This window comes from Leptopilina boulardi, unplaced genomic scaffold, assembly GCF_019393585.1.
Source record: "Leptopilina boulardi isolate dan_hultmark-lab unplaced genomic scaffold, ZJU_Lbou_2.1 LbouV2_112, whole genome shotgun sequence".
Classification (NCBI taxonomy): Eukaryota; Metazoa; Arthropoda; class Insecta; order Hymenoptera; family Figitidae; genus Leptopilina; species Leptopilina boulardi.
Window position 1 is genome coordinate 868,562 of NW_026137655.1, and position 27,686 is coordinate 896,247.

Here is a 27,686-nt window from a genome sequence, read left to right on the forward strand (position 1 = left end):
GATAACGATTGCCAAAAGGTAATCGCGGTTATTGCCCGCGGCATTAACCTCGACCCAGGACAATGTATTTGTATTTTGCGCGCAGCTCAGGAAATGTAGCTCAAATTGAGACCCAAAGAAAAAAAAAATTCAAACTCCTTTCTCTACCAAATCTCAACACGTGTAAATTATAAATCTATTGTATTTGAATTAATCATTGCAAAAACTACATTGAACAATTTTATAGATTTAATTTTTTTATTTTTTATTATATATAAACGTAATTTTTCTATTAAAAAGAAAAATTGAGTTTAATTTTAAAATTAAAAAATTTTTTTTTTGAATAATTCAATTGAAAATTTTGAATTAGTAAAATATTTGTAGTTTTGAAAATATTAAAAATAGAAATAGACTAAAAATCAGTTTAATAATTCGTTTTAAAAAAATATATTTATTAAAAAAAAATTCATTTTTTGTCTTTAATTTTCAATATCACAATAATTAACGCTTTTATTTGTAGGGACTGGATAATATTTCTAATTATTATTTTTATAATTCATAAGAGTTTTATTGATTAATGGGTATATAGACCTATATATACACATGTATGTATATATGTATAACTGGAAAAGCCAGTTTTACAGCTGTCGTAGTTCTAAATTGATCGATATTTCAAATGATCTGATTAAATATAACAATCCAATACTGTTACCTTGAAATGCAGATATAAGTAATAGTTCTAATTATATTGTAAAAAAAAAAGTGCAAACTTGTTCTGTTCATAAAATACTCACGCCTCCTGAAACCATTATATATTTAATTTATGTTTATACCATTCTCGCGCAAGTAAATAATAATATATTTTTAACATACATATATATATAAATATATTATTATTTTATTGATGGAATATTCTATTAATATATATTGTTATTACAAAATCATGCATATTTCCACATTCTCATATTAAACATAATTTCTCTTCAATTTATCAATTTTTTTTTTTTTAATTCTTTTGCTCTTTAAGAAAGTGTTATGCAATAAAATATATATCATATTTGAAAAATCGTTTACAAGACTAATTTTCTCTTATATTGAATAATTGAAATTTTTTTCTTTAAAAATTTTTATTTTTAATATTTTGCTGCACAAAATTATTATTAAAATTATTATCAAATTTATTATATAAAAATTTAATATTTAAAATATAAAATATAAAAAAGGAATAGAATAAAAAAACAATCAGAATTGTATAAATGATATTTTTCTTGAATATTCATTATGTTTGTAAATTTTTTTGAAAAATGTATAAATTTCAACATATTCATTAAATAAATTTGAATAGATAATTAGTTACCAGATAATTAATAATAATAATAACAATAAATTTATATTAATCATTACATCATGAATTATTAACATATAAATTATATTAGTTATTATAATTGATTAATTATTAGAGTACTGTGTAATTTGTTAATTATAAATAATTATTATTGATTGCTTGTAATTGCAATGAAGTGAAGATCCTTTCTGCGTCACTTATTTGCAATTTATAACATCCTTGTTCTGCTATTATATTTTTCCCCCTTTTATTATTATTGATTGCTAACTTTTTATTTTATTTTAATTTTTTTTTATTAGAATTATTTATAATAATATAAAATTAAAATTTAATATAAACATATTTTATTTAGCTTCATTTATTTAGTTTGTGTTTTTTATAAAAATCTACCTTGGTCCTTCTCAAATTTGAGGTCACTAAATAATATTCGTAATCAAAATATTTCAAAAAAAAATTTTTTTATAAAAATAATAATTAAAATTTAAAATGTTTATTTAACATATTACAGGTGTGTAGCCACAGACTAGAAATAAGATTTATTTGATCGTATCTTGAAGATATATTGGATTATGTATTTTCCTGTAATATGACAATTTGTTGAAATACCTAATACATTGTAAACATATTTCATATTAAGTATTACATTTATTATTATATAATATTACACTAATTATTATAAATATGCAAGTTTATCATATGGATAAAAATGACTGGTTACAAAGTGTCAAATTAAATGATATAAATTTCTGATTCTTTTTTTTTTACATTTAATTATAATATTATTATTGCTGTTTGTCAAAATCTTATAATTGAATGTAAAAACATTATTAATTCCCGGTTTTAGTATAACCTTGATTTGTTAATTTTTATAATACAACCTCCATTCAATTAGAAGTGAGCAAAAGTTCCTGTTGTCAAGAACCAAAAAAATACAAAAGTTATGACACTTTTTGTATCTATGAAAGTCCTACGTATACTATGTATAACGAGAACTTTGATTGAAATAACAGGGCCGGGGGAATAAATTTTCGTTGATCGTGCGATATATAATATAAATCTATACGAAAGAAAAAGAAGATGAATAATTTTTTTAATTGAAAAAATTGAAAATTATAAATATTGTCAAATTTTATAATTTTTGTATATTAATAATCATGGGGAAAAAATTTTTAATTAGAAAGTTAATAATAATTATTTTTGTGCAATTTCCCTCGGCCCTGCATCAACAAGCGTGCACATAATAACAAATATAATATATACGGATAAACTTTATTAAGCAAGCAGCCCCTCCACTATTTTGCACTCATAGAAAATATAAAGATTTTTTTTTTTAAAAATCCATTTAACTGCTTATTATGAATTCCATACAAATCTCTCAGGGTATAAATAGTGTTCAGGAACAAGTGGAATTATACAATTTACTTCTTGCAGTCGCAGAACTAGCAACCATGTTCAAGGTAGAGAAAAAAGGGAATCTTCTATTTTTTAATTATTTTTGTATATTTCATTTTTTAACTATGAGTGTTTGCAATTTTTTAATACTTTATTTTTGTTGTAAATAATATTTTAATTTTAATTATTTTTTTTATTTTATTGTAAATTATTTTTTCTGTTTTAAATAATTAATTTTTGTATAATTAATTTGTAATTTTGTAAATTATTCTAAATTCAAGAATATTAATATATTAAATTTAAGAATGTAATATTCTTAAAATAATAATATTTCTTAATTTAAAAATTGTTTCTTATTTTTTAACTAATTAATGAAATAAAGCGTATAGATTATATTTTTAAATACACTGAAAAAAAAGATTTATTTGATTCAAATAATTGACTATTATCAAAAAATAAATATTCATTTCTATTAAACTAATATTTATTTGTATTAAAAAATTATTTATTTTTATCAAAAAATGATTTATTTGTATTAAAAAAATATTTATTTGTATCAAAAAATTATTTATTTGTATTAAAAAAATATTTATTTGTATCAATTAATTATTATTTGTGCCAATTAAATTGTATATGTTTTAAATACAGTTTATTTGTTTCAAATAAAAATTATTTGGTTCAAGTAAATATTTATTTGACAATAGTAAAGTAACAGATTCAATTAGAAATAAATAAATTTTTTTCAATGTAGTAGCTAAAAATTATATTTTAAAAATAAAAATATTTAGATGAAACATTTTTTTATCAAACTTTTGTTATATTAAAAAATTATTTTACAGCTTTTCATTCTCGCATGCCTTATGGCAGTAGCCTACGCCGGCGTCGTTGTACCCGCAGTTCCTGTACATACTGCTAAAGTTGTTGCAGGTAATAAAAAAAAAATCTTATAATTATCTCTTCAACTTTTTAAATATCTTATAGAGCAACCTAGTTGTTAAAATATTTTCCTCCTTCAAATTTTCATATTAAAGTTTACTAATTTAAAAAAAAAAAATTTAAAAAGACGACACAGCGATTTATCGAGGGAAAAAATTTGTTTAGTAATATTCTACCTATTAATAATTATATTATTATAATTATTTTAATAAATTATAATATTTAAATAATTTATAATGCTTTCCATATTTTTATAAAGTAATTCATAATGTACTATATGTTAAATATAATTAAAAATTTTAATTAGAAATTATAAACTAAACATTTGTAAATTTGAATCAGAGAAAACTACACTTAATCCACTTAACTACACGTAATCCAATAAAATATAATATTATAATATTGAATATTAAAAATATTAATGAAATTAATAAAATATTAATAATATAATATTTTAATTTCAATAAAAAAGTAAAATTCAAAAAATATTTTTCAAAAACAAAGATAAAAATTTGACTTTATATTTTTGTATAAAATAAAATGTGAATTTATTTTTTCCAGCTCCCGCCGTTGTATGGGGCAAAGGTGGATGGAGCAATGGTTATGGATGGGGTAACAATGGATGGGGCAACAATGGATGGGGAAACAATGGCTGGGGAAACAATGGATGGGGTGATAATGGTGCTTGGGGAAACAAAGGATGGGGTAATGCTGGATGGGCCGGCAATGGTGCTTGGGGCAATGGTGCCTGGGGTAATGGATGGGGACATGGTAATGGATGGGCCGGTAATGGAGCATGGGGCAATGGAGCTTGGGGTAATGGTGCTTGGGGAAAAGGCTGGTAATTTTTTTCCAAATGCGATATTTTAATTCTGTATAAAAAAAAAAAATGTTTGTAAAAAAAAAGTGTGTCAGTAATTCGTCTCAATATTGGATATATATTCTCTGTACAAAGTTTTTTTGAAAAATAAATTATTGAAAAAAAAAAAAAAACAAATTCTTTACTTTCCCAATATTAATTCCTCTTTACCATATAAATATTATTTAGGATTCGAAGATACTTTTTTAAAATTAAAAAGTTAATTATTCAGCTTAAAAAAAATGTATATATTTTTTTTTATGAAATTTCTATAAGTATAGTAATTATATTTAAATAAATTCTTTGAAATATTTTTAATAAGAAAATATGTAATGAAGGTGATAAAGGCACTTATATAGGTTGAATAAAAAAAAAATCAAAAAATTTCGCCTTCTTTATGGCACTAATAAAATTGCGCTATTATGCAAATTACTTCATTCAGTTCAATCTACATGCAGTATTGTCTGATGCAAGGCTGCTTAGATCTTGCTCATTTTTAGTTCATTTCTCTTTATAAAATATAGAAAATTTTTACTGATTTTCATTTATTCTCTTGTTATGATTTCAATTAGTAAAATTTTATTGAAAATCAGTCAAAAATTATTGAATTTTTATTGGTTTTTAAAAATTTGAAAATTTTTAATGATATAGAAATTATCTGCTATTTATAGAATTATTGTTATTATAGAATTTTTATTATGATTTAGCTTGAAAAATTATTAAGCAGTACTGCGATTTTTAGAAATGATAACATTTATTGTCCCTTCCTTTGTTTTTTAGTACAAATTTTTAATTATTTATATAAAAACCATTATTGTTTCACTATAAGGCCCAGTTTGATAAAACACATGCAAAATTGTTGTTCTTCAATACACACGTTTAAGTAAATAAATATTTTAAATAATAATAATAATAATAATAAAATACAGTTAAAAATTAATTTACTTTGTCAGCTGCAAGAAATTGTTGCAAAAATTGCATCATAAATCACCCAAAGAAATCTTTTATTTGACATAATTTAAATTTATTTTAATCAAAGTAAAAATGTGCCTCAAGTTCTGAAACTTCAAATGAATTTAATTAGTTTTTAGTCTATAAATTATTTAAAAATTACTTCATCAATGAAAAATAAAACAGTACATTAAATATTAAATAAATTATTATTAAAATAATATAATAATAATAATAATAATATTTAAATTTAACTAATTTAATTTAAATTTATTAATTTAAGGCCAGGCTCCTCCAAAAACCGTGTTTTTTTCAAACAAATTTTATTTATATTACAAAAAATATTTATAAATCAAAGTTTTTATAAATTAAAAGACTTATAAAAGTACTACTTGAAAAAAATTTTTTTTCTTATTTTTTCAAAATGGCGGCTCCTAAAATCGCTGCCGAAACGCTTCCTTCGTGTTGGTGGGTGACAGGATAACTCAAAAACGAATCATCTGAAAGCAAAAATCAAAACGGTTTCTTAATCTGTATCACATTGGCTATGGTGTGAACTACAACCAAAAATATTCATTGTTATTTACAAAAGTTATAAACAATTAAAAGTGAAAAAAAAGGGTAAAAAACTTAAAAAGTCTGCCATTTTGTTTTTTTTTGGTGAAAATATTTTATTGTAGTTCACACCATAGCCAATGTGATACAGATTAAGAAACCGTTTTGATTTTTGCTTTCAGATGATTCGTTTTTGAGTTATCCTGTCACCCACCAACACGAAGGACGCGTTTCGGCAGCGATTTTAGGAGCCGCCATTTTGAAAAAATAAGAAAAAAATTTTTTTTCAAGTAGTACTTTTATAAGTCTTTTAATTTATAAAAACTTTGATTTATAAATATTTTTTGTAATATAAATAAAATTTGTTTGAAAAAAACACGGTTTTTGGAGGAGCCTGGCCTTAAAGCAATATATTTTATAATAAAATTTGAAGTTAAAAAATTAGTAAACAAATTTTTTTTTTTCATTTGAACTTTCAGAACTTCAGGCACATAATAAAAATATATTTATCACAAAGCCTAATAATTTTATTTTTGCTAAATTAATATTTGAAACAAATAAAAATTTAGCAAAATTAAAATTTAATTTAGAAAATAAAATTATTATTTACAGCAAAAAAAAATTTTTTTTTTTAAATCAAATAAAATTAATTTAAAACAAATAGAATTTATTTGTAACAAATAAAATTTATTTGAAACGAATAGAATTTATTTGCAACAAATATAAAATTAAATGGAAACAAATTGAATTTATTTGCATCAAATAAAAATTTATTTGACTTTCAGACAAAAATGTTATATTTTCTCTGGCTGATGCGGCAACTGTAACAATGATCGTGTATTTAATTATTGGTATATAGAAAATTGCGTTACTTTTTTTTCTAATGAAAAAAAAAAAAATTTGGAAAATTTATTCCTCTGACCTTCCCTATTTATTTCATTTATTAATAGTAACTTATTCAATTGTTTTTTAAGACTGTAAGGTAAACCTATATCGAAGACACACGATACGCCTGTTGCAATATAAGTAAGAACATATATATAAGAAGGGTTATTTAGTTGAAAAAAATTCTAAAAACTTTTGTATAAATACGGTGATAGATTTAATACTGTTATTCATTTCAGTTTTTGAAATTGAAGAATTACCTTCTTGACAAATCAAATAACGGAGCAAAATGTTTAAAGTGAGAAAATACATTTTATTTAAATACAAATATTATTTTACTATACTTTTGTTATAGATTGTATTAGAAAATATTTTTCTAATAAATTTTTTAAATATTTTTAATTATTTTTAAAATTAATTTATAATTTTCTAAAGTGTGTAAATTATTTGATATACTTTTGTTTTTTAATTTATTTATTTGAATGATTTTTATATTCTATTGTTTAAGCTTCTTTTGTCAGCGTGTATAGTAGCCATTGCATATGGTGGATATGTGGTACCACAATTGCAGCCAGTAACTACCAACTACGTTAGGGGTATTTGCATTTTCTTATTTATTAGTTTAATTTAAATTTTTATCTTCAAAATATTAATTTTTTTCTAAATCCCAAATATTAAAATAAAAATGATGAAATTCTTGTTTAATTGTGAATCAGTAAAAGAATTCATTAATTGAAAATTAAATCATTCCGAGATTCAGATTTATATTACAAAATTAATGAATTTGAGTCATTGTAATTTTTGAAAAATTAAAAATAATTTAAAAATTTCTAAATAAAAAATGTTTTTTTATTCACCAGGTGTGGTTGTACCTTATGGAGTTGGAGTTGGTCGTGTTGGAGTTGGACATGTTGGATCTGTAGTTGGACTTGGACCAGTTGGAGTTGGAGTTGGTCCTGTTGGATCTGTCGTAGGAGTTGGACCAGTTGGAGTTGGAGTTGGTTCCGTTGGATCTGTCGTTGGAGTTGGACCAGTTGGAGTTGGTTCTGTGGATTCTGTTGTCGGAGTTGGACCAGTTGGATCAGTTCGAGTCGGCTCAGTTGGACATGGAGTTGTAGGTGGAGTGGGAGTTGTATAAACTTAAAAAAAACAAAAATAATTTTTTATGAAAATATGCGTATTACAAAAAATACAATTGAGTGGAAATTCCAGAAAAAAAAATTGTGTGCAAATGATTGGTAAAATGTGACAAAAAAAAAAATTTATCTGAAAAAAAATTGTACTATAATTTGTGAAATAAAAAAACTATATTTGGAATATTATCCTATCTTTTTTCTTTATCCTCTTCTATTACAAAATATGTTTTCTAGACATTGTATCTCTGATAATGCTTCAAAGAAATTATTTCCAAATTTACATTGTTTAAAAAATTTAAAATTTTCTAAAAACAAATGATTATTGTTTCAATACAATTACCAATTAAATTTACAATTTTTTCTATTTCGAAAAAGACAAATTTTTTAATATTTTAAGAATAAAAAATCTAAATTTTAAATTTCAAGACTTGATAAAAAAAAAAGTATGAAAAGTAATTTAATTTTTTAAAAATGTAATGTACATACATAAAAATGGTCCACACATCAGTAAAGAATGGTGTCTTATTTTGAGGGAAAAAAAGGAGATTTTTCTTTTTATCAATTTAAATATTATAAAACTTTTAATACACAAATTTTTTCGCAAATTGATCAAACTTTAGGATCTTATTTTCATCCAATTTTTAATTTCAAATTGTATCTTAAAATAATATTTTTTTTATGAAAATATAACAATGCACTGAATTTTCAAAATTTCGAGACAGCAGATGTTTCACTATTGAGGGGAAAATGAAGTAATTTTTTTAATTATAGTTATTGAAATTTTTTAATTTTGATTTTTGAAGAACAAAGTCTAACTACTTTTTGTCTAACTAGCACACACGACTATATACACTTACTTTAACTATTTGCAGAATTAAATAGCTAAATGCCTACATAGTAGATATCTGTTGAAGTTGCTGATGCAATAAACGTCATATTGCGAGTGTACTCTTGTACTTTTGTAAAAATATCGAGAGTTCTATACAAATTCATGCAGGGCCAGGAAATATAAATACCCCTCGAGACCAAGGAAAATCATTCAATTTTCTTCTTGCATCTAAAGAAGTAGTTTCAAACATGATGAAGGTATTATAAACAAACTGAATTCTTTTTATTATATATATATATATATTATTTCATTTTGATATAATGGACTATTTTCTATCCTTTGAATATACGATAATTAAATAATTTCATAATTTCATATATTTAACAAAATAGTTTTTTTTTTTCTATAAAATCCATGTTTTCAAAATTGTCATTAACATATATTTTTTTAATTGTAATAATTAAATTTTTTATTATCATTTTAATGAAATAGTTTCTATTAAATTATTTCTTGTTTGCATTATGTAAAAAATAAATATTAATTTTTTTTTATGTAGTTCGTAGTTGTCTTTGCCTGCCTTTTGGCTGTGGCTTATGGAGGAGGACTCACCAGTCTTGTTGGACAAAGTCATTTGGCTGCTCCCATCAAAATTCAAAGTTACATTTCCCCCGCTCCAATTATTAAAAGTAATTAATATTTTTTTAAAACGATAAATTATTCAACAATCGTACAAATATAATGAATGAATCTGTAATTTTACTAATTCTCAGAATATTCATTATCATCAAAAAAATATTTTACTTTTTATTTGTTGACTAATTTGTTATATAATAATTTATAAAAAAAAAAAAAAATTAATAATATGTTTTATATTTCAGCTCCCATTTTGATTCCCAAAATTGCTGTTCAACCTCAAATTGTTCACAGTAAGTTAATTAAAAAATAATAAAAAAATTTTCAATTCAAAAAAAAAAAATTCTTTAAAATCTATTAACAAAAATTGGAATTCTAATTTGAAAGATTTAAATTTATATGTATAGTTAAAAGATACTTTGTAGTAATTTAAGTATCAAATTAGTATACCTATTACATAATTAAAATATAATTTTCTTTCTACAGCAGCTCACCCAGCCGTTGTTGTTGGTCACGGTCTTGGTCTTGGTGGTCTTGGTGGTATCGGTGGTCTCGGTCTCGGTCTTAACAAAGGACTCGATTGGTAAAAAAAATTGACTTCCGATTGAATTTTTCTAAATCTAAAAATTTCCACCATTATAAAAGAATAATTTCATTTTGTTTTGGAAACTCAAAAATTCTTTAAAGAAGACATGCGTATGGAAAATTGAATTTAATATAATTACAAAATTTATGAGAAATAAATAAATAAAAAATTAAAATAACAAAAGCCTCATTTTATTTACTATATCCACTTATCATATTTCCAATTTGAATTTGTTTCCTAATTCTTCAAAAATTTTTAATAGAAATTAAAAAAAGTTTTCGTCACTTTTTTACTTGGAGATAAATATATATAATTATTTTTTGTATATAGGGTTTATTATTTATGTTGAATAATCACTTCATTAAAAAAAAAAAAAAACATTTATAAAATGCGTGAGAAATAAAAAGGGTACAGAGAACAGTGGCCTACATGACATATACAAATACACACATATGTTATTATGTAACAATGTTGATGTATATGTAGAGCACCTCTCCTTTTGAATGAAGCAATAATACTATCGTGGTTCTTTTTCAATTGATCCTTGAGAAAAGAGGGCTTTGAAGGTTGTTCATTTTTGCTTCCCACAAATATCTCATCTTTCCAGGAAATAAGCTGTCTTCAAGGATTTTAATTTCTACCATTTTTCAATGATAAAAATTTTAAACATAATAATGAAAAATTCCATTTTATAATTTTATATTATAATTTAACTCGATTAAAAATTAGTTGAAATTATATAAACAGTGGTATTATTAGTATTAAGTAGAATTAATTAATTAGATTAAGGTAAAAAAATAATTTTGTTTTCTCAAAAAAAAAAAAAAAAAATTTTAAACACTTCATTTATAAAAAAAAGTTACCTTATAGAAATATTCAAAATTGATTACGAAAAGCAGTCAATGTCCTCTATATTATGCGCATATTTCTTGGCAAAAAAAAATTCCAATTATATTATTCGACAATTATATAAAAAAAAACATAATTTTAATACCTAAATTTATTTGTTTCGATAAAAAAAATTATACTTGTACAAGGTAGGTCACCCTTTGAAACGAAAGTTTAATAACACGAACATTTTCAAGGTTTGTGCTTACCTTGATCATAATGTGTTCTTTAATTTTAAGTTAAAAATTATTCATTGATTTTTGGAAAGTAATTTTAAATATATGAGACACAAAAACTCATTAGTAATAATATTTCTCGTTCATTGCAAAAGTAATGTATTTTTTTTTTTTTTACTTTACGGAGAAATATTTTTTTAAAGAAAGTATTATATCATTTCAATAGGTTTTTTGATATACATCTCGTAGATGCTAATATACGAGAATAATGATTACGAAATAAAATATCTAGAGTAATGTGCGAGCCTAAAAGATCTATATTCGAATTGACATCTTATAAAAGAAAGTATGAAAACATTGTATAATCGTCAAAATAAAAATTGTAGAATTAAAAAAAAAAATTATTTATTTTTAAATAATTAAATTATTAACCATTAATTAATGTTTTTACTAATAATATTAATATACGTTTATTTGTATAATTTATATAATTTCAAATTAGTGTTTTCAACGTAAATAATTAACTAATTTTTTTAATTCAAAATTATTTGAACAATAAATATATACTAATAATATTTTAATAAATATATTAACAGATAGAAATTTAATATTTTTTCCATGTCGAAATTTCTTTTAATAGATTTTAAATACGATTACAAAATTATATGTCAGAGTCCACTTGTCATATTATCTGAAGATCAATTATCTGCAGATCACATAATTGCAGGACACAGGCATACATTTGCAAATTAAGAAATAGTTTAGTATTTTTTTTTAAACTACACTGAAAAAAGAATTCTTTAAATATTTATTTATTATTTGAGTCAATTAAATTGTAATTATTTTTAATACAGAAATTATTGGTTCAAATACAGTTTATTTAATTCAAATAAAAATTATTTGAATAAATATTTACCTTTTTAATAGTCAAGTAACCGATTATTTGAATTAAATAAATTTTTTTTTTGAGTACTACTAAAATAATTATTGCACACTGCAAAATAGATGATATTTTCTTAAAAATTTAATTATTTGTAACCTTCGGTATTATAAAATAAAAATTGGCAGTAGATGATTGGCAAAAAAATATATCGGCAATTGTGTATATATATGTATATATATATATACGATGGTCAATATTCTTTGAAAGATTTCATAAGAAATAATAATAAATATAAATGATAAAGAACTGCGCGATGATTAACGTGAGAGAAGAGATTGGGCGTGACAGCGCGCTCCGATTCTGTAACCCAGACCTTGATTATGCTCTCCACCGAAAAAGCTTTCTTTCACCTCCCGCTTGTCAGACCTCGCTTCATCTAAAAGGACCGGTATTTTATTGCGAAATAACATTTTCGCTATAAACGAGAGAGAGAGAGAGAGAGAAAGAGAGACTAAATTTTTGGTATAAAAACAGTGGAGGGACCCTCGATTGTCATACAACTACCCCAACCGTACCAGTGTGAAGAACAACCAAGCAAACATACAAAAATGTTTAAGGTATTATATAAATATTCAATATTAAATTAAATTTGGTCATTGCAAAAAAATTATTCTTTTAAAATTCATAAATTTCTTTGCAATATGAAACAAAAAATTTATTTAATTTTATTTTTTTGGGAGGGGAAAGTTAATTTATAAAAAATATTTTTGAAAAAAAAGAGAATAAATTATTTTTGTTTATACGATTAAATTAGTCTGACCAAAATATAGTAGTAACTACTGTCAGGAAATTGGGATGAGCTGTCTGACTATAACTTTCGCTACTACTTATTGTGTGTATTCCACGATTTTTTTTAATACGTAGATTAATTAATTAAATTGATATCCAAATTTTAAATCGATTGACAATGAACCTAAAGTTCTGAACCTTTAAATGAACGAAAAAATTGTTCGAATACAAAAATAAACTTTTTTAGAAAATAAAAAAAAAAAAAAATGAGTTCAGAACTTTAGGTTCTGAAAAAATGTTTCTCTTTTTAAATTCCTTTAGCTAGTATTTATAAAACTTACCTGAAAATAAGATATTCCCTTTCAGATTTTATAAAAGTAAAAAAATCAATTTTTTTTTCCAGTTCATCTCTTTCGCTGCACTTTTCGTAGTCGCCCAAGCTGGATTCATTGGTTCTCCAGCTGTGACTTACAATGCTGCAGTTTCTGCACCACTTGCAATTCATGCTCCAGCAATTGGATCTTCTCAACAAAGTGTAGTACGCTCTTTAGATGGAAATTCGGCAGTTTCCCACTACAGTAAAGCCGTTGACACTGCTTTCTCAAGTGTTCGTAAATACGATACACGAGTGACCAATGACGCTAAATATCTTCAATATGCAACTGCTCCCGTCTATCATGCTCCAGCACCAGCTGTTTACACTGCCGCCGCAGCTCCAGCTGCTTATGCTCCAGCTTCAGCTTATTATGCCGCAGCTGCTCCAATTGTAAAAACCGTGGCTTCAGCTCCTGCCTATTATACCGCAGCATCTCCAATTGTAAAAACCGTTGCTCCAGCTGCTTATGCACCAGCACCAGCCTATTACGCTGCACCATCTCCAATTGTAAAGACTATTGCTCCAGCGGCTTATGCTCCAGCATCAGCTTATTATGCTCCTGCAGCGCCCATTGTTAAAACCATCGCCGCAGCTCCAGTTGTTGCTCACACGACATTCACTGGATTTGGTGCATCATACGCCTTCTAATTAAACTTGAAACAAAAATTTTAATTTATTTTGCCCTGGCAATTAGTTCAAGAATGAAAATTTGTAAATTTGTTACCCGTAAAATTATATAATGGATTTCCATATTCTTCTGTTTCTATGACTGATCACATATACGATTCATCTCATGATGAATAATTTGCTTTTTCTATTTATTGAATCGAAAAATGATCAAAAGTACTTTCTTTAATTTTAAAGTACATGTCAATTTTTAGTCAATAAGAATAGGTTTATTTATATTTTCGTCATTGAAATACATCCTTAAAAAAAAAAACTTTTTCAAGCATTTATCCTTTTTCATCCAGTCTAAAAAATTAAAGAAATAAAATTTCAATGCCATAGTCAAAAATCAATAGACTAAATCAAAATAATATAAATTAAAAATATTTTATTTCATTTTATCAAGACACAAATTGAATTTTTAATAATCTCTTGGGTCGTTTAAAAAAATTATTGTAAATTACAATTCCAAATGCAATTTAAAATAACCAAGACAATTTTATTAAGTTCATATATTGAATTTTATAGACAATGTGTTATTTTGAAAATGCACACACAATGCAAAATAATAATTTGAATTACAATATTCTCAATGTATCTTCCACTTAATCTAAACTTAATTCGAATTAATCGAAAAAAAACCAGGTACAATTTTTTTTTTTTTTTTTTTTTTTATCGTCTGTCATCAACATTTCACTATTCTTGAAAGTTGACATGACGTAAGTAAACTAAAAAAGAAAAGCATATTCATCAAAAATCGATAAAAAATAGTAAAATAAATAAATTTTAATCACTTTCAGTTAGTAGACCTGTACCAAAATTAACTAAATTCGTTGTGTTTTTTATCTCTCAATCATAAAACAGGTGCACTTAAATTTTTTTTTTTTAATATATAATCAATAAATAATAATTAGTATCTATTTTTTTTCAAAGAGTTTTTACAAAGGTTTTTCTGGGTATAAATTATTGACTATCTACTTAAAAATTTCAACTATTGTATGGGAGATAATGAAATATTTAAAAATCGCCTTCTAAGGATATTAAATAATCAAAATGTCACTACAATTTTTAAAAGTAGAACTAAAAATCCATATTAATAAAAAAAAAAAATATGTGCGAATAGCGAAATTAAAAAGCTTCAGACGATACTGAATTGTCTTATAATTGTGAAAGAATTAAATTCTATTTAAATTTTTTAAAAACTAGTCGGATCATCAGATCTTTTAGAAAATGAAATAAAAAGAGCCACACTATGTGAAAAAAGAAAGAAATTTAAAAATAATAAAATAATTTTTTTACATGGAAGTTGGAGACCAAAAGTTCATTTCACGAAGTTCAGATGGTTTAGCTTGAAAAACACTTGTTGCAGTTTGTTTTTCAGGCGTTTTTTCATCCTTACCAACGTATGTTAAATTTTGCGATGATATTGATTTCTTACGACTTAAAACTCTTGCCGGTATATTCTCATGGGAAATTTCTTCTTCTTCATCAATTTTTGATGTTACAATTTCACGTGGTTGTCCCAAAATTCCAGCTAATATCCAACTACCCTGATATTTTTCACGATCGGGAACAAAAGCACCGGTAAAGAATCTATTGCCATGAATTCGTCTACGTGATTTTGGCGAACTGTCAGGTGTTGACATGGGCGATGCAAGTGGTGTTGCAGGAAGGGATTTACTTCCTTTTGGAAAATTATTGTCGGCATGTTCGGAACGAAAATCAGAATTGGAATTAGTTTTACTTAATTTGCCGGACATTATTTGATTTGCTACATGGACAATTGACTTGCCACAGAGGGCTGGTGTTCCATGAAAACCATCATCCGTACCCAATGATTTTGGCTTGATATTATTTGCCAATACAGTTTTTGGAGGTTTATACGTTAGTCCTAAAATAATAATAATAATAATTTATAAAGCTTGTTTTGATAAATACTGTGAATTTTAAATTGAAATAATTTTTTTTTTACCTTCGTTAGATTCACTTGGAATAAATGCCTGGCAAGCTTTTGGATGTTTACTAAAATCGATTTTTTTAATGTCTTTAAAATTTGGTGCACTTGACTTAACAGAGGGCACTTGATTGGTTTCTTGATTTGCACTGATTACAGTAGAGATATTTGTGAATCCAGAGGCATTTTCAGTCACCGGATCCTTGGAGTATCGAATATAAAAGAAATTATCGTCATGTGAAGGTGGACTAAAAGCACTGTCATCGAAATCGAATCTGAAAAAACAATTCTTATAATTTACAAATTGATTTAACAGTTTTTTTTCATTAGAATTTTTAAAACAAAGTTAAATTGTAAAAAAATGCAATAAAAAAAAAAATTCGTCATCAAGTTTAAACTTACCTTTTTCTAAAAATTAATTAAATCTTTTGCCTTATTAGTTTCTAAACTGAGTTGTAAATTACTAAAGTTCTTAACTGAGAACTGAACTTTGAGAGAAAAAAATTTCCAAAGATAATGAATTTTTGCCTCTATTTCGAGATGAACTTGATTAAGAAAAAAATTGACTCATGTCAGTATCGTATCGCTGTTGTCAGCATAAGTCACGTTCGTCTACTGTATGTCGTGTAACGTCCTAGATTCATTGGCAACAGTTCCGTAAACGAAATTCGAATGTATGTTAAATTAACAGAAAAAAGTTGTCGGACAATTTTTTCACATAACAAAGCAAAATTACATCTTTTATCCTCATTCTAAGATACATTGTTGAAAATAAAAAAAAATATTTACCTTCAAATAAACAAAATAACAATCATTCTTATAATGTCTTTTTCAAAGACTAGAATAGGAAAAAAAAATTGAGTAATTAACGTTACCTAGCGGTTAATAATAATCAAAAAATTTCTATTATTGTTAATTAAAACAAACTAAAATAAATTATCAATCAAAACAAGAATGTGATGCAGTTTTTAGTTGTTTATCATACCTACTATAATTATCGAAATAGCTAAAAAAAAATTTGGAAAAAAACTTTTTTCTTTAGTCTTTAGAGTTTGCTAATGTGACGTTAAACTATATTATAAATTTTCTCTCTCGTTCAGATGCGCGACTATCTAAAAATACGAGATCTCGTGACTGCTAAACAGGCCAAGTCATCGATGCACGCCTTCTTGGAGCTACAATGACGCTGACACGCGCAATATAACGCCTAAATGACTTTCAGTGTGTTGTGTTCATCTCTTTGAAAATATTAAAACAATAAAAATTCTTAATTTATTAAAATAATAATAATTCTAGAAAATCTTAAATTCATTAATCAATTTGTCATTCCTCTAAACAAATTTACATTTTATTAAATTGAAAAAATAAAAACAAATAACAATAATAAGAAATGTAAGTGGCTCTTTATCTTTCGCGTTAAAAAAAAAATGTTTGATAAGAAAATAATAGATTGACTTCTTGGAAATTCATCATTGACCAAATATTCAATAAGAATGTAAAACATTGTATTATATTTTTAACTAAATAGTTATTTGAAGTTTAAAAGAATTATAATTAATTTTGCAATTATTTGATATTCTGTGTGTGCATCATCATGAATCATGACACGAAGTAACCTTTGCGATAAATTCTAACAGATGTGAGATTTAAAATGTAAACATAATTTGTAGGACCACTTCTTAACAATAAAAAATATTTATTTTCTAAACTATAATACTTAGGAAACAATTATTAATAAAAAAAAATTTGTAAACAAAAAGTAGTCATAATAATATATGATTTAAATTAATGAAAAAAAAAACATAGAGAAAAACATGTTTTATGTAACAGTATTTTTTACATTTCATATCTGTATATGTTTTATGTATGTATCATTTTTATCACGTGAACTTCTGATTTTTCCGCTTTTTAAAGTGAATAAAAAAAAAAATGAATGATCAAGTATTAACTTGAAGGAACTTGTCCAATATTACAGAATACAATTTAATTTTTATGTCAATTTATCATTGACAATACTTTTTTTAAAAAAAAAACGTGTAATGTAAATTTAAATTGTAAATTAAAATCTATAAGACTTATTTTAAATTTATAGAGAGAGAAAAATTATTATTACTCTATTTAAAAATTAATGTATTTAAAATAGAATTAAATTTAATTAAACGAATTTTTTTTACTATGTATTAATTTACTATTTTAATATACATATATATTTTCATAAATATGAAAATCTAACAAATTTTCCATTCATCACTTGCAAACTAAAGTCACAAACGAAATTATAGACATTAAATTTGCCAACTCATCAATTTTAAAAAAGACACGTTAATTTACCAATTTTTTAAATTCTTACATGAATTTTCAATTTTTCAGATATTAAATATTTAAACGATTTAAGACCGTATAGAAATTAAACTGTATAAGTCGAAAAAACCAGAATTTGTGGTAATCTGGGATTATAATTATTAGTCACAAAATTGACATATAAAGGTGATGACAAAATAATCTCTTATAAATGGAATTTTTTTCGTTTCTTTAAATACTTCCGTGACGTAGGAAATTTAAATGCTTCATTCTTTAAATAACGTTTTAGAGTTTCAAAACAAATAAAAAAAAAAAAAAAAAAAATTTACTGCAATTATTTAGCAAGAATAAATAAAACTCACTTATTGTCGAATTTTCCTTTCATCCATTGAGGAAGGGAAATTCCACCACCTAAAGACTTGTCCTGCGGTCTCGCAGAACCCATTGTATTTTTTCCTCACCAAGTTAATCAATTAGTTTTTTTATCAGGCGATAGATGAATTTATTTACTTTTTCTTGAGAAATTATTTTTCAATACGAAATTGAGCAATATTTTTCCTTGATATTTGTTGTTTGGGCCAAAATACTATTATTATCAAAATATAAATAAAACTTTTAATGAATTATAGAATTTGTGTCCTATTTGTGATTCGGTCGGAAATATTTGCCTCCTGAAAGCTTGTGATTTCTTTCGTGCCTTCTAGGAGTTTGAATTCACCACCATTCTACTGACCTGTAAAGACAAACATATTTTCATTTATTAACTGGAATAATAATTTTCCATTCTAGTTTTAACACTTTTTTTTTCATACAGTGAAATTTATAACAATGAAATTTGAAAAATTACTCAGATTTTGTGTTTGTTAGTAGGTCAGGTTTGATAAATTTTAAATTCAAACCTATACTTAAATATTCAACATTTCTACATGTTTTGACGCTACTGGCCTATATAGTGCTTTTCTATAGTTCATTACTTTATAGTTCAATGGCCTGTAATCATGCGAAACCCTAAAGTTTGCATGTTGTAAGTTATTACGTCTACCGAGTAAAATTGTATAGAATATAATATAATTTTCTACATACATTTTCGAAAAATCAGAAATTTATAAAATTTACTCATACAAAACGAATAAATTTTGATTCAATTAACAAATTATGTAGATTATGCAAATATTATTATTAAAATTCAAATATATTAATAGTATAATTAACTCCTTTATCAAAATTAAACAAAAACTAGTGATTTTAACACATTTTCCTCTTAGTTTTAATTTTATCATACAGAATAGTCATATTCAGTTCTACGAACCAAGAGGTTGACCTTGTACGTGGAAAATAACACAAAAGAATTCACACATGGAAATGAAAGAATAAAAAAGTGTCTGATTATCTGCATGACGTATAGATCAATACAACACTAACGTTATTAAAACACATGACGTAAGTTTAGATTATTGTACACTCCCTCAAAATGCTGACTTTTAACTGGAGGTTCATTTTATCAGCCACGAGTTTTTGTAATCAAATATCTCATAAAATGCAATCTGCGCGCATTTTTTCCTAACGCAGAGATAAACTTGTTTAAGTTCACTTTTGTTATTTACAAAGGTAATGTCTATTTTCTATTTAAAAAAATGTATTCCAGACAAACAAGAAATTATTTCTTTGTAGTGCAAAATCAGATTGCATAAACAGAACTCTAATCAAATTTATTCTAAAACCACTTTAAAACATATTAGAAAATTTAAATTTCTTCAAAACTAAAAATGTAAATATATGGGAGCACAAGATAACAATAATAATAATGTAAGCAAATGGCACACCATTTATCTCTTCTTTAATCATCGTAAACAACACAAGTGTATAAATCTTTTGATTTTAAACCCATTACTGTTTTTTATTAAAACAAAAAAAAATAAAATAAAGAACTTGCAATTTATTCAAACAAACAATTCAACTTAATAGAAGTGTATATTATTTATTTTCATATTTAGCATAATATCAAAAGAATAAACAGGCCAAGATATATATATCTGTCACTCTTAACTGATTGTTTTTATTATTTTAAACATCACTTTTTATACTATAAATTTTCAAGCAAATACCTAATGGAAATATTTGCTCTCTGAATTTGAAAAAATTAACACATCCAGTTATAACAACAACTGTTGTATAAATAGATTTTTCTGGCATAAATTTATATTTCCAAGACTGCACTGGGACTCTAATTGTTGCATAATAATTTAAAAGCGCAGAAACAAAACGGTTTATTAATATTAGGAAAGTGAAAGTTCATGGTCGATTTTGTTCCGCTTGAAATTTAGAAAATTTAAGAAGTTAAAGGTTTACTCAAGGACAAGGAAATTATTTACATTAAACTAATATCTGGTAAATTATAAAAAGTTGTTTAACATTTGAATAATTATATATTGCCTTTTTCTTTAAATTAAAAACAATTTATGTAAATTCGCAGTAGAAGAATCGAGAAAATAGGTGTATAATAATTGTTGACATTTTAGTGTTTGACGCATAAAATTGAAACAACGATTATTCCGTTTTAACAAAAAGAAACGATTTCATTTGTTTTATTTTAGAAAATATACATACTTTATTTTTTCGGCACATTGTTGATTTTTCAAAAATTGATCCCATAACTTCACAAAAAAACAAAAGTTGTTAACAACACAGCTGTGAATGACACAACTGTCGATTATCACAAATGCACACAAATGCAGCAGTAATAGCAATTGACAGGACAATACAGAAATCGCGACTTAAGAGCCTCTTGCGTTCGTTTTGTGAAACAAAATATGGAATTTTTTTTTGTATAATTGTAACTAATTCTAGATTATCTTTCACGTAACTTTAACATAATAGTTCAATTTTTTACAATATTGACCAAAGTTAATAATATTTCTAAATATTATTTAGAAATACTTATTTTTATAAATGATAAATTTTGTTCATTGTCATCTTGAATTTCCCGCTATAAAAGTGAGACAGAGTGCGCTGTTGTTTTCAAATATGGCCGACTTGTTATTATGATTATTATTGGAGTTCAATAGGAGTTTTGTCCTTCAGAAGTAAACACGTGCACGTGTAGATATATTTTATAATTACTGAACTATTTAAATAATGACAAAAGTTAGAAAAGTAAAGAAAAGGAAGAGATTTCAGGCAAATGTGAACCGAAAACGACTTCGAAATAAGTTAAATAAACTTCCAACAATAAAATGGTAAATAACCACAAATTGGATATTAATATTAATATTATTATTATTATTGTTACTATTATATATTTTTATATTGTAAATTATTAAATTATATAATTTTCCTCATAAAAATTAAAACAGATTTTGAAATTTTTTTTTGGATTTTTTACAGTAAACAAATCAAAGATGCTTGGGAGGTTAAAAAGTCAATTAAAGGAAATTTAAAAGATATGGGTTTGGCAGCTGATCCTAATGAAATTTTTAAAATTCCTAATACAAAGAGACAAGAAATTGAAAATGTTAGTAAAGTTAGAGCGACAGAAAATTTTATTGAAGAAAATCTGATTAAAAACCCACCATTGAAGGTCCATGTTGCTGAAAGTTTGGAGAAAGAAGCTAAAACACCAAGAGAAAGAATGTTTAAATTGCCCAAAAATCAAGTACAATTTATAACATACATGATGGATAAATATGGAGACGATTATAAGGTAAACATATTTATATTATGCCACATAACCTAAAATTACGATTAAATTTTAATTTAAAAAATTTTTAGGCAATGACCAGAGATAAAAAGAATTATTATCAATTGACTTGGAAACAAATTCGTGCAAAAGTAAACACATTTAAAAATATTCCTGAACAATATGCTGAATATTTGCTTGAAAAAGGAGAAATAGTTTTAGATGATCCAACATCATTAGCTGAATCAAAAAAACAACAAGCTTTAGAAAATTTTCAAAAACATTGTATTTCAAAGAAACCCAAAAAAGAAAAGAAACTTTTTGCTGAATGGGAAGAAGAATCAATTCAACCTATACAAGATTCAGGTGAAACTAATTCCGATACTAATTTAGAAGAAGATAATAATGATACAATTCAGAAAAAATTAAATCTTTTCCTCGATGAAGAAAATGAAAGTGAAAATAAATCTCCAATAAAGGGAAAAGGAACTGTGAATGAAGCATCAAATGGAATTCTTGAATTTAAATCAAAAAAATCTAAAAACAATTCAAATAATCCTTTAAAAGAGGAAAAAATAACCAAAAAGAGAACAGCAGAAGAAGAAAAGAAAATTACTAAAAGAGCAAAGAAATTAGAGAAATCAGCTTCTAGTGATAGTGAAGATGAAAATGAAGTTGAACTTGATGGAGAGGAAGATAATTCTGAATTTGTTAATTTAAGTGATTTGAGCAGTGATGAATTATCCGATGATGATGTTTTAGATGACGGAGAATTTGTCACAGATTCCAATGATGAAAGCGACTAAAATTATCAAAAAACGAGCATTTTTATTACTTAATATTTATATTCATTCTTGTTTTATGTTGTATAAAAATCATGATTATTTGTTAAAACATAAAAGTACTCAGAGTTTGAAGTAATAAATATTGTTTTATATAATACACGTAATGAAAAGTTTTTTTTTTTTTTCATCTAAATATGTATTTACATTGATTTAACAACTTTGATAGAATAGTGTGCACAAAGATAACAAAGATATCACAGAAAATCAAAATATATAATTATTAACCTATATATAAAGCTTTTTTTTAAATCAGAACATTTTTATTTTTTCAGAAAATTGTAAATTACAATAAAAAAAATAAACTTATAATTTTCATTAACTTTTTTCATTTTCGTACGTGAAATGTTCTCATTTGTTAACAGACTTTTTTTTTTAGTGAAAGTAATTAAAAATAATAAAGCTAACAAAATTTTAAAACAACTTTTTTATCTTGTACACAAAAGTGTTAAGAACAATACATACAAAGATGGTAAAAGTTAATAGTTGTTTAACAAAAGTTTATGACTAATTATACAATACGAGACCAAAGTATTATCAAAGCTTTAACGTTTAATAAAAAAATAAAGTGCTCAATGCACATGTAGATTCTAGATATTCTTCATTTTTTAAAACTATTTTATGTAATATAAAAAAGTCATTTTAAGCAGTCGCCATAACAAATATTTTTTTCTTTACTACATCTACGGAAGGATGATGGTAAGTATATTCCTTAGTACCTGGAGGAAGATCAGGTAAAGGACGAGTTTGACAACCAATCACTTCGATTTTATGTTTAGAAGGCGAAATACTAATCAGATCTAATGCTTTAGCTATTTCGTCTGGCCTGAGTGCATTTGGAGCATCCTGATAAAAATTTATATAAATGTTTATTGTATTCATAAAAATAGTTATTTGAAATTCAAAGAAATTTGGCAAGGTTACCTGTTTATTAGCAACTACTAATATTGGAACATTATCAATTCTCGAATCTCCTAATAATTGTTTAAAAGTTGATACGGCAACGGATAATTTGTGCATTTCTGATGAAGAATCAAACATAAACACCAAAAGATCGGTGTCTTGAAGGAAATTATTCCAATATTGTTTTGTATCTTCTGCTCCACCAACTAAAAATAATTGTTAAAAATTAAAAAAAAAATAAACAATTATTGAATTTAAAAAAAAAATAATGTAAATTCTCGTACTTTCCCAAACATTATAAGTATATTGTCCATTTCCCAATCGATAAACAGCAAATCCATGAGTTGGTGGAGGTGGAACAACATAAGAGGTATTATCAGAATTGGAAGCTGTTGCTTGATTCATCAGAGACGTCTTTCCTGATCCTTCTAAACCAAGAAGAAGAACTCTTCTTTCATTGGTATCGTCCATCTAAAATTTAATAAAAAATATATTTAACAATGCTAAATTATTTCTACTATTTATAAATAAAATAGTGCAAGTATTTAATGTAAATTCAACTATATTTTCATAATTTTTATAATAAATATATATATAAGAAATAAATAAATAAAAAAACACAAACCTTTGAAACTTCTTCAAATCCTTCATCGATGCTCTTTAAAAGTCTCTTTTTCCAATAACGATAAGCAACATATGCTCCTACACATGCACAACCGACATAAAATAAAGTTTTTTGACCATTTCTTGATAAATTTCGCACCATTTTTACAATTTTTGCAAATGCATTACACACATAACCTATAAATACTCCAGAAAAGGAACACTGTATTTATTGTTAACAATAAAAATTTGTATAAGTTGAATCAGAATTAAAATTCTCTTAGTATGAAATATTATATAAATTATATTATTGTAAACACTTTTAAATATATTTAACACCGGGCAGAAATTTATTTCACTTTTTTTTTTAATCTGTCACAAAATTAAATGGAGCGACAACAGCGACATTGAAAATATTTAAGGCCTAAGCAGAATAGATTCTTGAACGGGAACGCAATCGTGAACGGAAACGTAAGAATGGGTGAGAGAAGAATAAAGATATTTGCTATCCTTCTCTTACACATTCTTACGTTTCCGTTTACGATTGCGTTCCCGTTCAAGAATCTATTCTGCTTAGGCCTTTACAGTCGTCAGTCATCATTTTCAAGTATCCACGATCTTATTGGCTGTGTGTTGAATAGTTAGGCCAATGAGAATTGATGGCGGAAAAACTACCCTTATTTCAAATTATATACAAATTAAATTAATTAATTAAATATGGAATACAGTTAAAACTTATATTATTTAATGTTTTACGTCCGAGAAATATAAAATATGAATAAATAGATAAAATATAAATATTAAACAAGAGAAAATAAATGAAGACATTAAATTTAAGTTAAAAAATTAGAATTCATAAAACGAATTTCATATATTTTGATATAAAAAATATTTATTTGTTTCAAATAAATCTTATTTCAGTTAAATAAATTTTTAAATAAAAAATTTTATTTTCGCTGAATAACATTTTATTTGTGCTAAATAAATTTTGTTATTAAAAACAAATACAAATTTATTAGGCTCTGAGACAAATATATTTTTATTTGCTTTAAATAAATTTTATTTATCTCAAATAAATGCCAATAAAATATTTCTCTGGGTGTATGTATTATTTGCTTAAAGTAAAAAAAAAACGAATTATTTGATTTGAATAATGAATTACTTGATTATGTAAAATATTTATTTGAAAAACATAATTTTTATTTGAAATAAATCATTTTTATTTTGAAACAATTTTTATTTTCAATCAAATAATTTTTATTTTGAAATAAATTATTTTTATTTTTGAAACAAATAATTTTTATTTAAATCAAATAAAATTGTAATCGAAACAATAATTTCTGTATATATATGAAACGAATATCATTTAATTATTTTCAAAAATATAATAAAATACAAATAAATAATTATTTGATAATAAATTAATTGTATTGAAAAAATAAATATTTTTCGTCTGTCTAAATTAAAAATCTAAATAATATTTAAATACCTAATTATTTAATGAAATTATTTAAAAACATCAATTTATAAAAGTAATAATTAATAAAATAAAAATATTAAAATAAAAAAATTAAATTAAAAATATATGAAAAAGTAATTAAATTTTTCGTAATAAAAACATTTGAAAAATAAATTCATTTAACTTAAATAAATGAATATTTTTTTTAAATCCATCTCATGTATAGGGATCACAAAGAAAAATTCTTGAGAGTACAAAACACAATAATCCCTAGCAAAAAAAAAAAAAAAAAAAGTATAAAATTGAAAAACTGATATAGAAAGTAATGAAAAACATAACGAGCCACGATATTGCGAAAAGTTGCAAAGTAGCCAGTTAGCTTGTTTTGTAAAACGCGATATGAAGATTTGCGCTATGGAAAAGCGAGAAACATGCAAAACGAGAGAATACTATAATACGCGTTCTCTCGCGCGCGCGGGGAAATAACAGGGGTGGATTGAGACATACGGGGTGGAGCTTGACCTGGGATTAACCCCCATGACAGCCAATCATATTCTTGCACATCCTACCACGTTCAACCCCTAAAGCAATCCCCCCTCCCACCTCATCCCTTCATCCCACGTTAATTGCCTTAGCAGCTTTAATATCCCCCGCATGTGAAGTGAAAGATGGAGTCGCGAGAGGGGTAAAGAGACGCTTTTCCACATCATATAATTCCCAATGGGGATAAAAATTCGAAAACTTTATTTTGCCTCGCGCTTAAAAAGATATTTTCTTCATCTAATTTTATATATACAAAAAAAAGGAAAAATTTTTCAATATTTAAATTATTATTTATATTATTTTAATATTTATTTCATATTTTATTGTTTTGGAAAAATTTCTTTCCTCTACACTTCATTGTAAAGTTAATTTTTCCTCTGCTTAAAGAAAATGTAAAAAAAAAATTCTACAGTTTTATTAACCAAATAAATAAACGTTTAAAAATTATTTTCCGTATTCAAAAAAAAAAAATGATATTCAAATAATTCAATTTTTATATTCTACGCCCACAGAAAATTTATATATATATTTATCTCAGAGCTAAATAAATTTTTATTTCTTATAAATAAATTTTATTTTGGTTTCAATACAAATTAGCTCAAATAAAAATTTATTTACTTGAGCCGCAAGTAAAATTTTGTTTATATTAAATTAAATTTTGTTATTTGAAACAAATAAAAAGTTATTAGGAATAAAAATATTTTTAGTTTATTCAAAATATATTTTTATTTGTTTCAAACACCCAGAGAAATATTTTACTTGAACCAATATATTTGAGTTAAATAAACGTATATTTGTCTCACAGCCTACCAAGCACATTTATTTGGTGTAAATAAAATTTTTTATTTAAATCAAATAAAAATTTATTTGAATCAAATAAATTTTTCTTAGACTGTAAGACAAATATATCATTTTTCTGGGTAAATAAATGCAAATAAAATATTTCTTTAGGTGTAGGTAATTTTTTTTGACGAAAAAATAAACATTGTTCACAAAAACGGGGTATAAATTTTATTTATATTAAATAATTATTATTAGTCAATTAAATGGTATTTGTTTAAAATACATTATTGGTTCAAATACAATTTATTTATTCCAAATAAAAATTATTCAAATCAAAGAAATATTTATTTGAAATTAGTCAAATAACCGATTATTTGAAACAAATAAATTTTTTTTCATTGCACAAAATCGGAAAATAAATATTTTTAAATTTGTCATAATTAAAACAAAAAAACATTCCTTTTTTATGTTAATGAAAATAAAATATGATTAAAAAATTTTTTTTTTTAGAGAAAGATTATAGTGAAGATGACAATGAGAGTAGATTCGATCTCCTTGCGGGTCTTAATATATATCGAGAATAAGCGAGCTCTTATAAAGCGGAGCAATTATCCGAGTAAAATACTCTCCGAAATTTCAGTGATAAATTTAAGGCCGTAATAAGGGTGACTCGCAAGTCATTTGGACGTCGACGACAGGGATGGGTATTGAGCTTCAATAGAAATTCTTTCCATCCCAAACCTCGTCCTCCATTTAAT

The 27,686-nt window shown here is 24.5% G+C and overlaps 6 protein-coding genes across 8 annotated transcripts; 4 read left to right on the top strand and 2 right to left on the bottom strand.

Moving 5' to 3' along the window:
* Positions 1-2,621: 2,621 nt before the first annotated feature.
* On the top strand, positions 2,622-14,558 carry LOC127280638 (uncharacterized). Its single transcript, XM_051303786.1, has 11 exons — positions 2,622-2,781; positions 3,556-3,643; positions 4,214-4,493; positions 4,560-4,599; positions 7,411-7,498; positions 7,763-8,016; positions 9,424-9,553; positions 9,746-9,793; positions 9,987-10,083; positions 11,878-11,884; positions 13,226-14,558. The coding sequence occupies exons 1-11, from the start codon at positions 2,680-2,682 to the stop codon at positions 13,844-13,846; spliced, it is 1,755 nt and encodes a 584-aa protein (XP_051159743.1). The 5' UTR covers positions 2,622-2,679; the 3' UTR covers positions 13,847-14,558.
* LOC127279221 (putative mediator of RNA polymerase II transcription subunit 17) lies at positions 7,062-8,224 on the top strand. The gene is made up of 3 exons (XM_051301457.1): positions 7,062-7,200; positions 7,411-7,498; positions 7,763-8,224. The coding sequence occupies exons 1-3, from the start codon at positions 7,192-7,194 to the stop codon at positions 8,038-8,040; spliced, it is 375 nt and encodes a 124-aa protein (XP_051157414.1). The 5' UTR covers positions 7,062-7,191; the 3' UTR covers positions 8,041-8,224.
* Positions 8,958-10,269, top strand: LOC127279227 (uncharacterized). 2 transcript variants are annotated; one of them, XM_051301472.1, is made up of 4 exons: positions 8,958-9,124; positions 9,424-9,553; positions 9,746-9,793; positions 9,990-10,269. In XM_051301472.1, the coding sequence occupies exons 1-4, from the start codon at positions 9,116-9,118 to the stop codon at positions 10,085-10,087; spliced, it is 285 nt and encodes a 94-aa protein (XP_051157429.1). In that variant the 5' UTR covers positions 8,958-9,115; the 3' UTR covers positions 10,088-10,269. The 2 variants fall into 2 exon arrangements, with proteins under 2 accessions (XP_051157429.1, XP_051157422.1); XM_051301465.1 differs by having other exon boundaries at positions 8,959-9,124; positions 9,987-10,269.
* LOC127279199 (uncharacterized) lies at positions 14,338-20,895 on the bottom strand. 2 transcript variants are annotated; one of them, XM_051301427.1, is made up of 4 exons: positions 20,727-20,895; positions 18,482-18,852; positions 15,837-16,093; positions 14,338-15,755 (listed from the first exon to the last, which is right to left on the bottom strand). In XM_051301427.1, exons 2-4 carry the CDS (start codon positions 18,562-18,564, stop codon positions 15,160-15,162), a joined length of 936 nt encoding a protein of 311 aa, XP_051157384.1. In that variant the 5' UTR covers positions 18,565-18,852; positions 20,727-20,895; the 3' UTR covers positions 14,338-15,159. The 2 variants fall into 2 exon arrangements, with proteins under 2 accessions (XP_051157384.1, XP_051157392.1); XM_051301435.1 differs by lacking the exon at positions 20,727-20,895 and adding an exon at positions 19,429-19,552.
* A 270-nt stretch (positions 20,896-21,165) lies between these two features.
* On the top strand, positions 21,166-22,737 carry LOC127279193 (protein PFC0760c). The gene is made up of 3 exons (XM_051301415.1): positions 21,166-21,355; positions 21,504-21,819; positions 21,888-22,737. Exons 1-3 carry the CDS (start codon positions 21,255-21,257, stop codon positions 22,599-22,601), a joined length of 1,131 nt encoding a protein of 376 aa, XP_051157372.1. The 5' UTR covers positions 21,166-21,254; the 3' UTR covers positions 22,602-22,737.
* On the bottom strand, positions 22,621-24,565 carry LOC127279213 (uncharacterized). The gene is made up of 4 exons (XM_051301447.1): positions 24,166-24,565; positions 23,825-24,011; positions 23,562-23,746; positions 22,621-23,483 (listed from the first exon to the last, which is right to left on the bottom strand). Exons 1-4 carry the CDS (start codon positions 24,304-24,306, stop codon positions 23,280-23,282), a joined length of 717 nt encoding a protein of 238 aa, XP_051157404.1. The 5' UTR covers positions 24,307-24,565; the 3' UTR covers positions 22,621-23,279.
* Between the last annotated feature and the right edge of the window lie 3,121 nt (positions 24,566-27,686).

Coding starts and splice junctions, on each gene's coding strand:
- LOC127279199 (XM_051301427.1), bottom strand. CDS start 18,564: ATGGGTTCTGCGAGACCGCAGGACAAGTCTTTAGGTGGTGGAATTTCC. Junction 16,094..18,481: donor AAAGGAAAATTCGACAATAA/GTGAGTTTTATT, acceptor TTGTTTTTTCAG/ATTCGATTTCGATGACAGTG. Junction 15,756..15,836: donor TCCAAGTGAATCTAACGAAG/GTAAAAAAAAAA, acceptor TTATTATTTTAG/GACTAACGTATAAACCTCCA.
- LOC127280638 (XM_051303786.1), top strand. CDS start 2,680: ATGAATTCCATACAAATCTCTCAGGGTATAAATAGTGTTCAGGAACAA. Junction 2,782..3,555: donor AACTAGCAACCATGTTCAAG/GTAGAGAAAAAA, acceptor ATTATTTTACAG/CTTTTCATTCTCGCATGCCT. Junction 4,600..7,410: donor ATATTGGATATATATTCTCT/GTACAAAGTTTT, acceptor CTATTGTTTAAG/CTTCTTTTGTCAGCGTGTAT.
- LOC127279227 (XM_051301465.1), top strand. Junction 9,554..9,745: donor CCCCGCTCCAATTATTAAAA/GTAATTAATATT, acceptor TTTATATTTCAG/CTCCCATTTTGATTCCCAAA. Junction 9,794..9,986: donor TCAACCTCAAATTGTTCACA/GTAAGTTAATTA, acceptor TTCTTTCTACAG/CAGCTCACCCAGCCGTTGTT.
- LOC127279213 (XM_051301447.1), bottom strand. CDS start 24,306: ATGGTGCGAAATTTATCAAGAAATGGTCAAAAAACTTTATTTTATGTC. Junction 24,012..24,165: donor GATTTGAAGAAGTTTCAAAG/GTTTGTGTTTTT, acceptor ATTAAATTTTAG/ATGGACGATACCAATGAAAG. Junction 23,484..23,561: donor TAGTAGTTGCTAATAAACAG/GTAACCTTGCCA, acceptor AATTTTTATCAG/GATGCTCCAAATGCACTCAG.
- LOC127279193 (XM_051301415.1), top strand. CDS start 21,255: ATGACAAAAGTTAGAAAAGTAAAGAAAAGGAAGAGATTTCAGGCAAAT. Junction 21,356..21,503: donor AAACTTCCAACAATAAAATG/GTAAATAACCAC, acceptor GATTTTTTACAG/TAAACAAATCAAAGATGCTT. Junction 21,820..21,887: donor AATATGGAGACGATTATAAG/GTAAACATATTT, acceptor AAAAATTTTTAG/GCAATGACCAGAGATAAAAA.
- LOC127279221 (XM_051301457.1), top strand. Junction 7,499..7,762: donor AACTACCAACTACGTTAGGG/GTATTTGCATTT, acceptor TTTATTCACCAG/GTGTGGTTGTACCTTATGGA.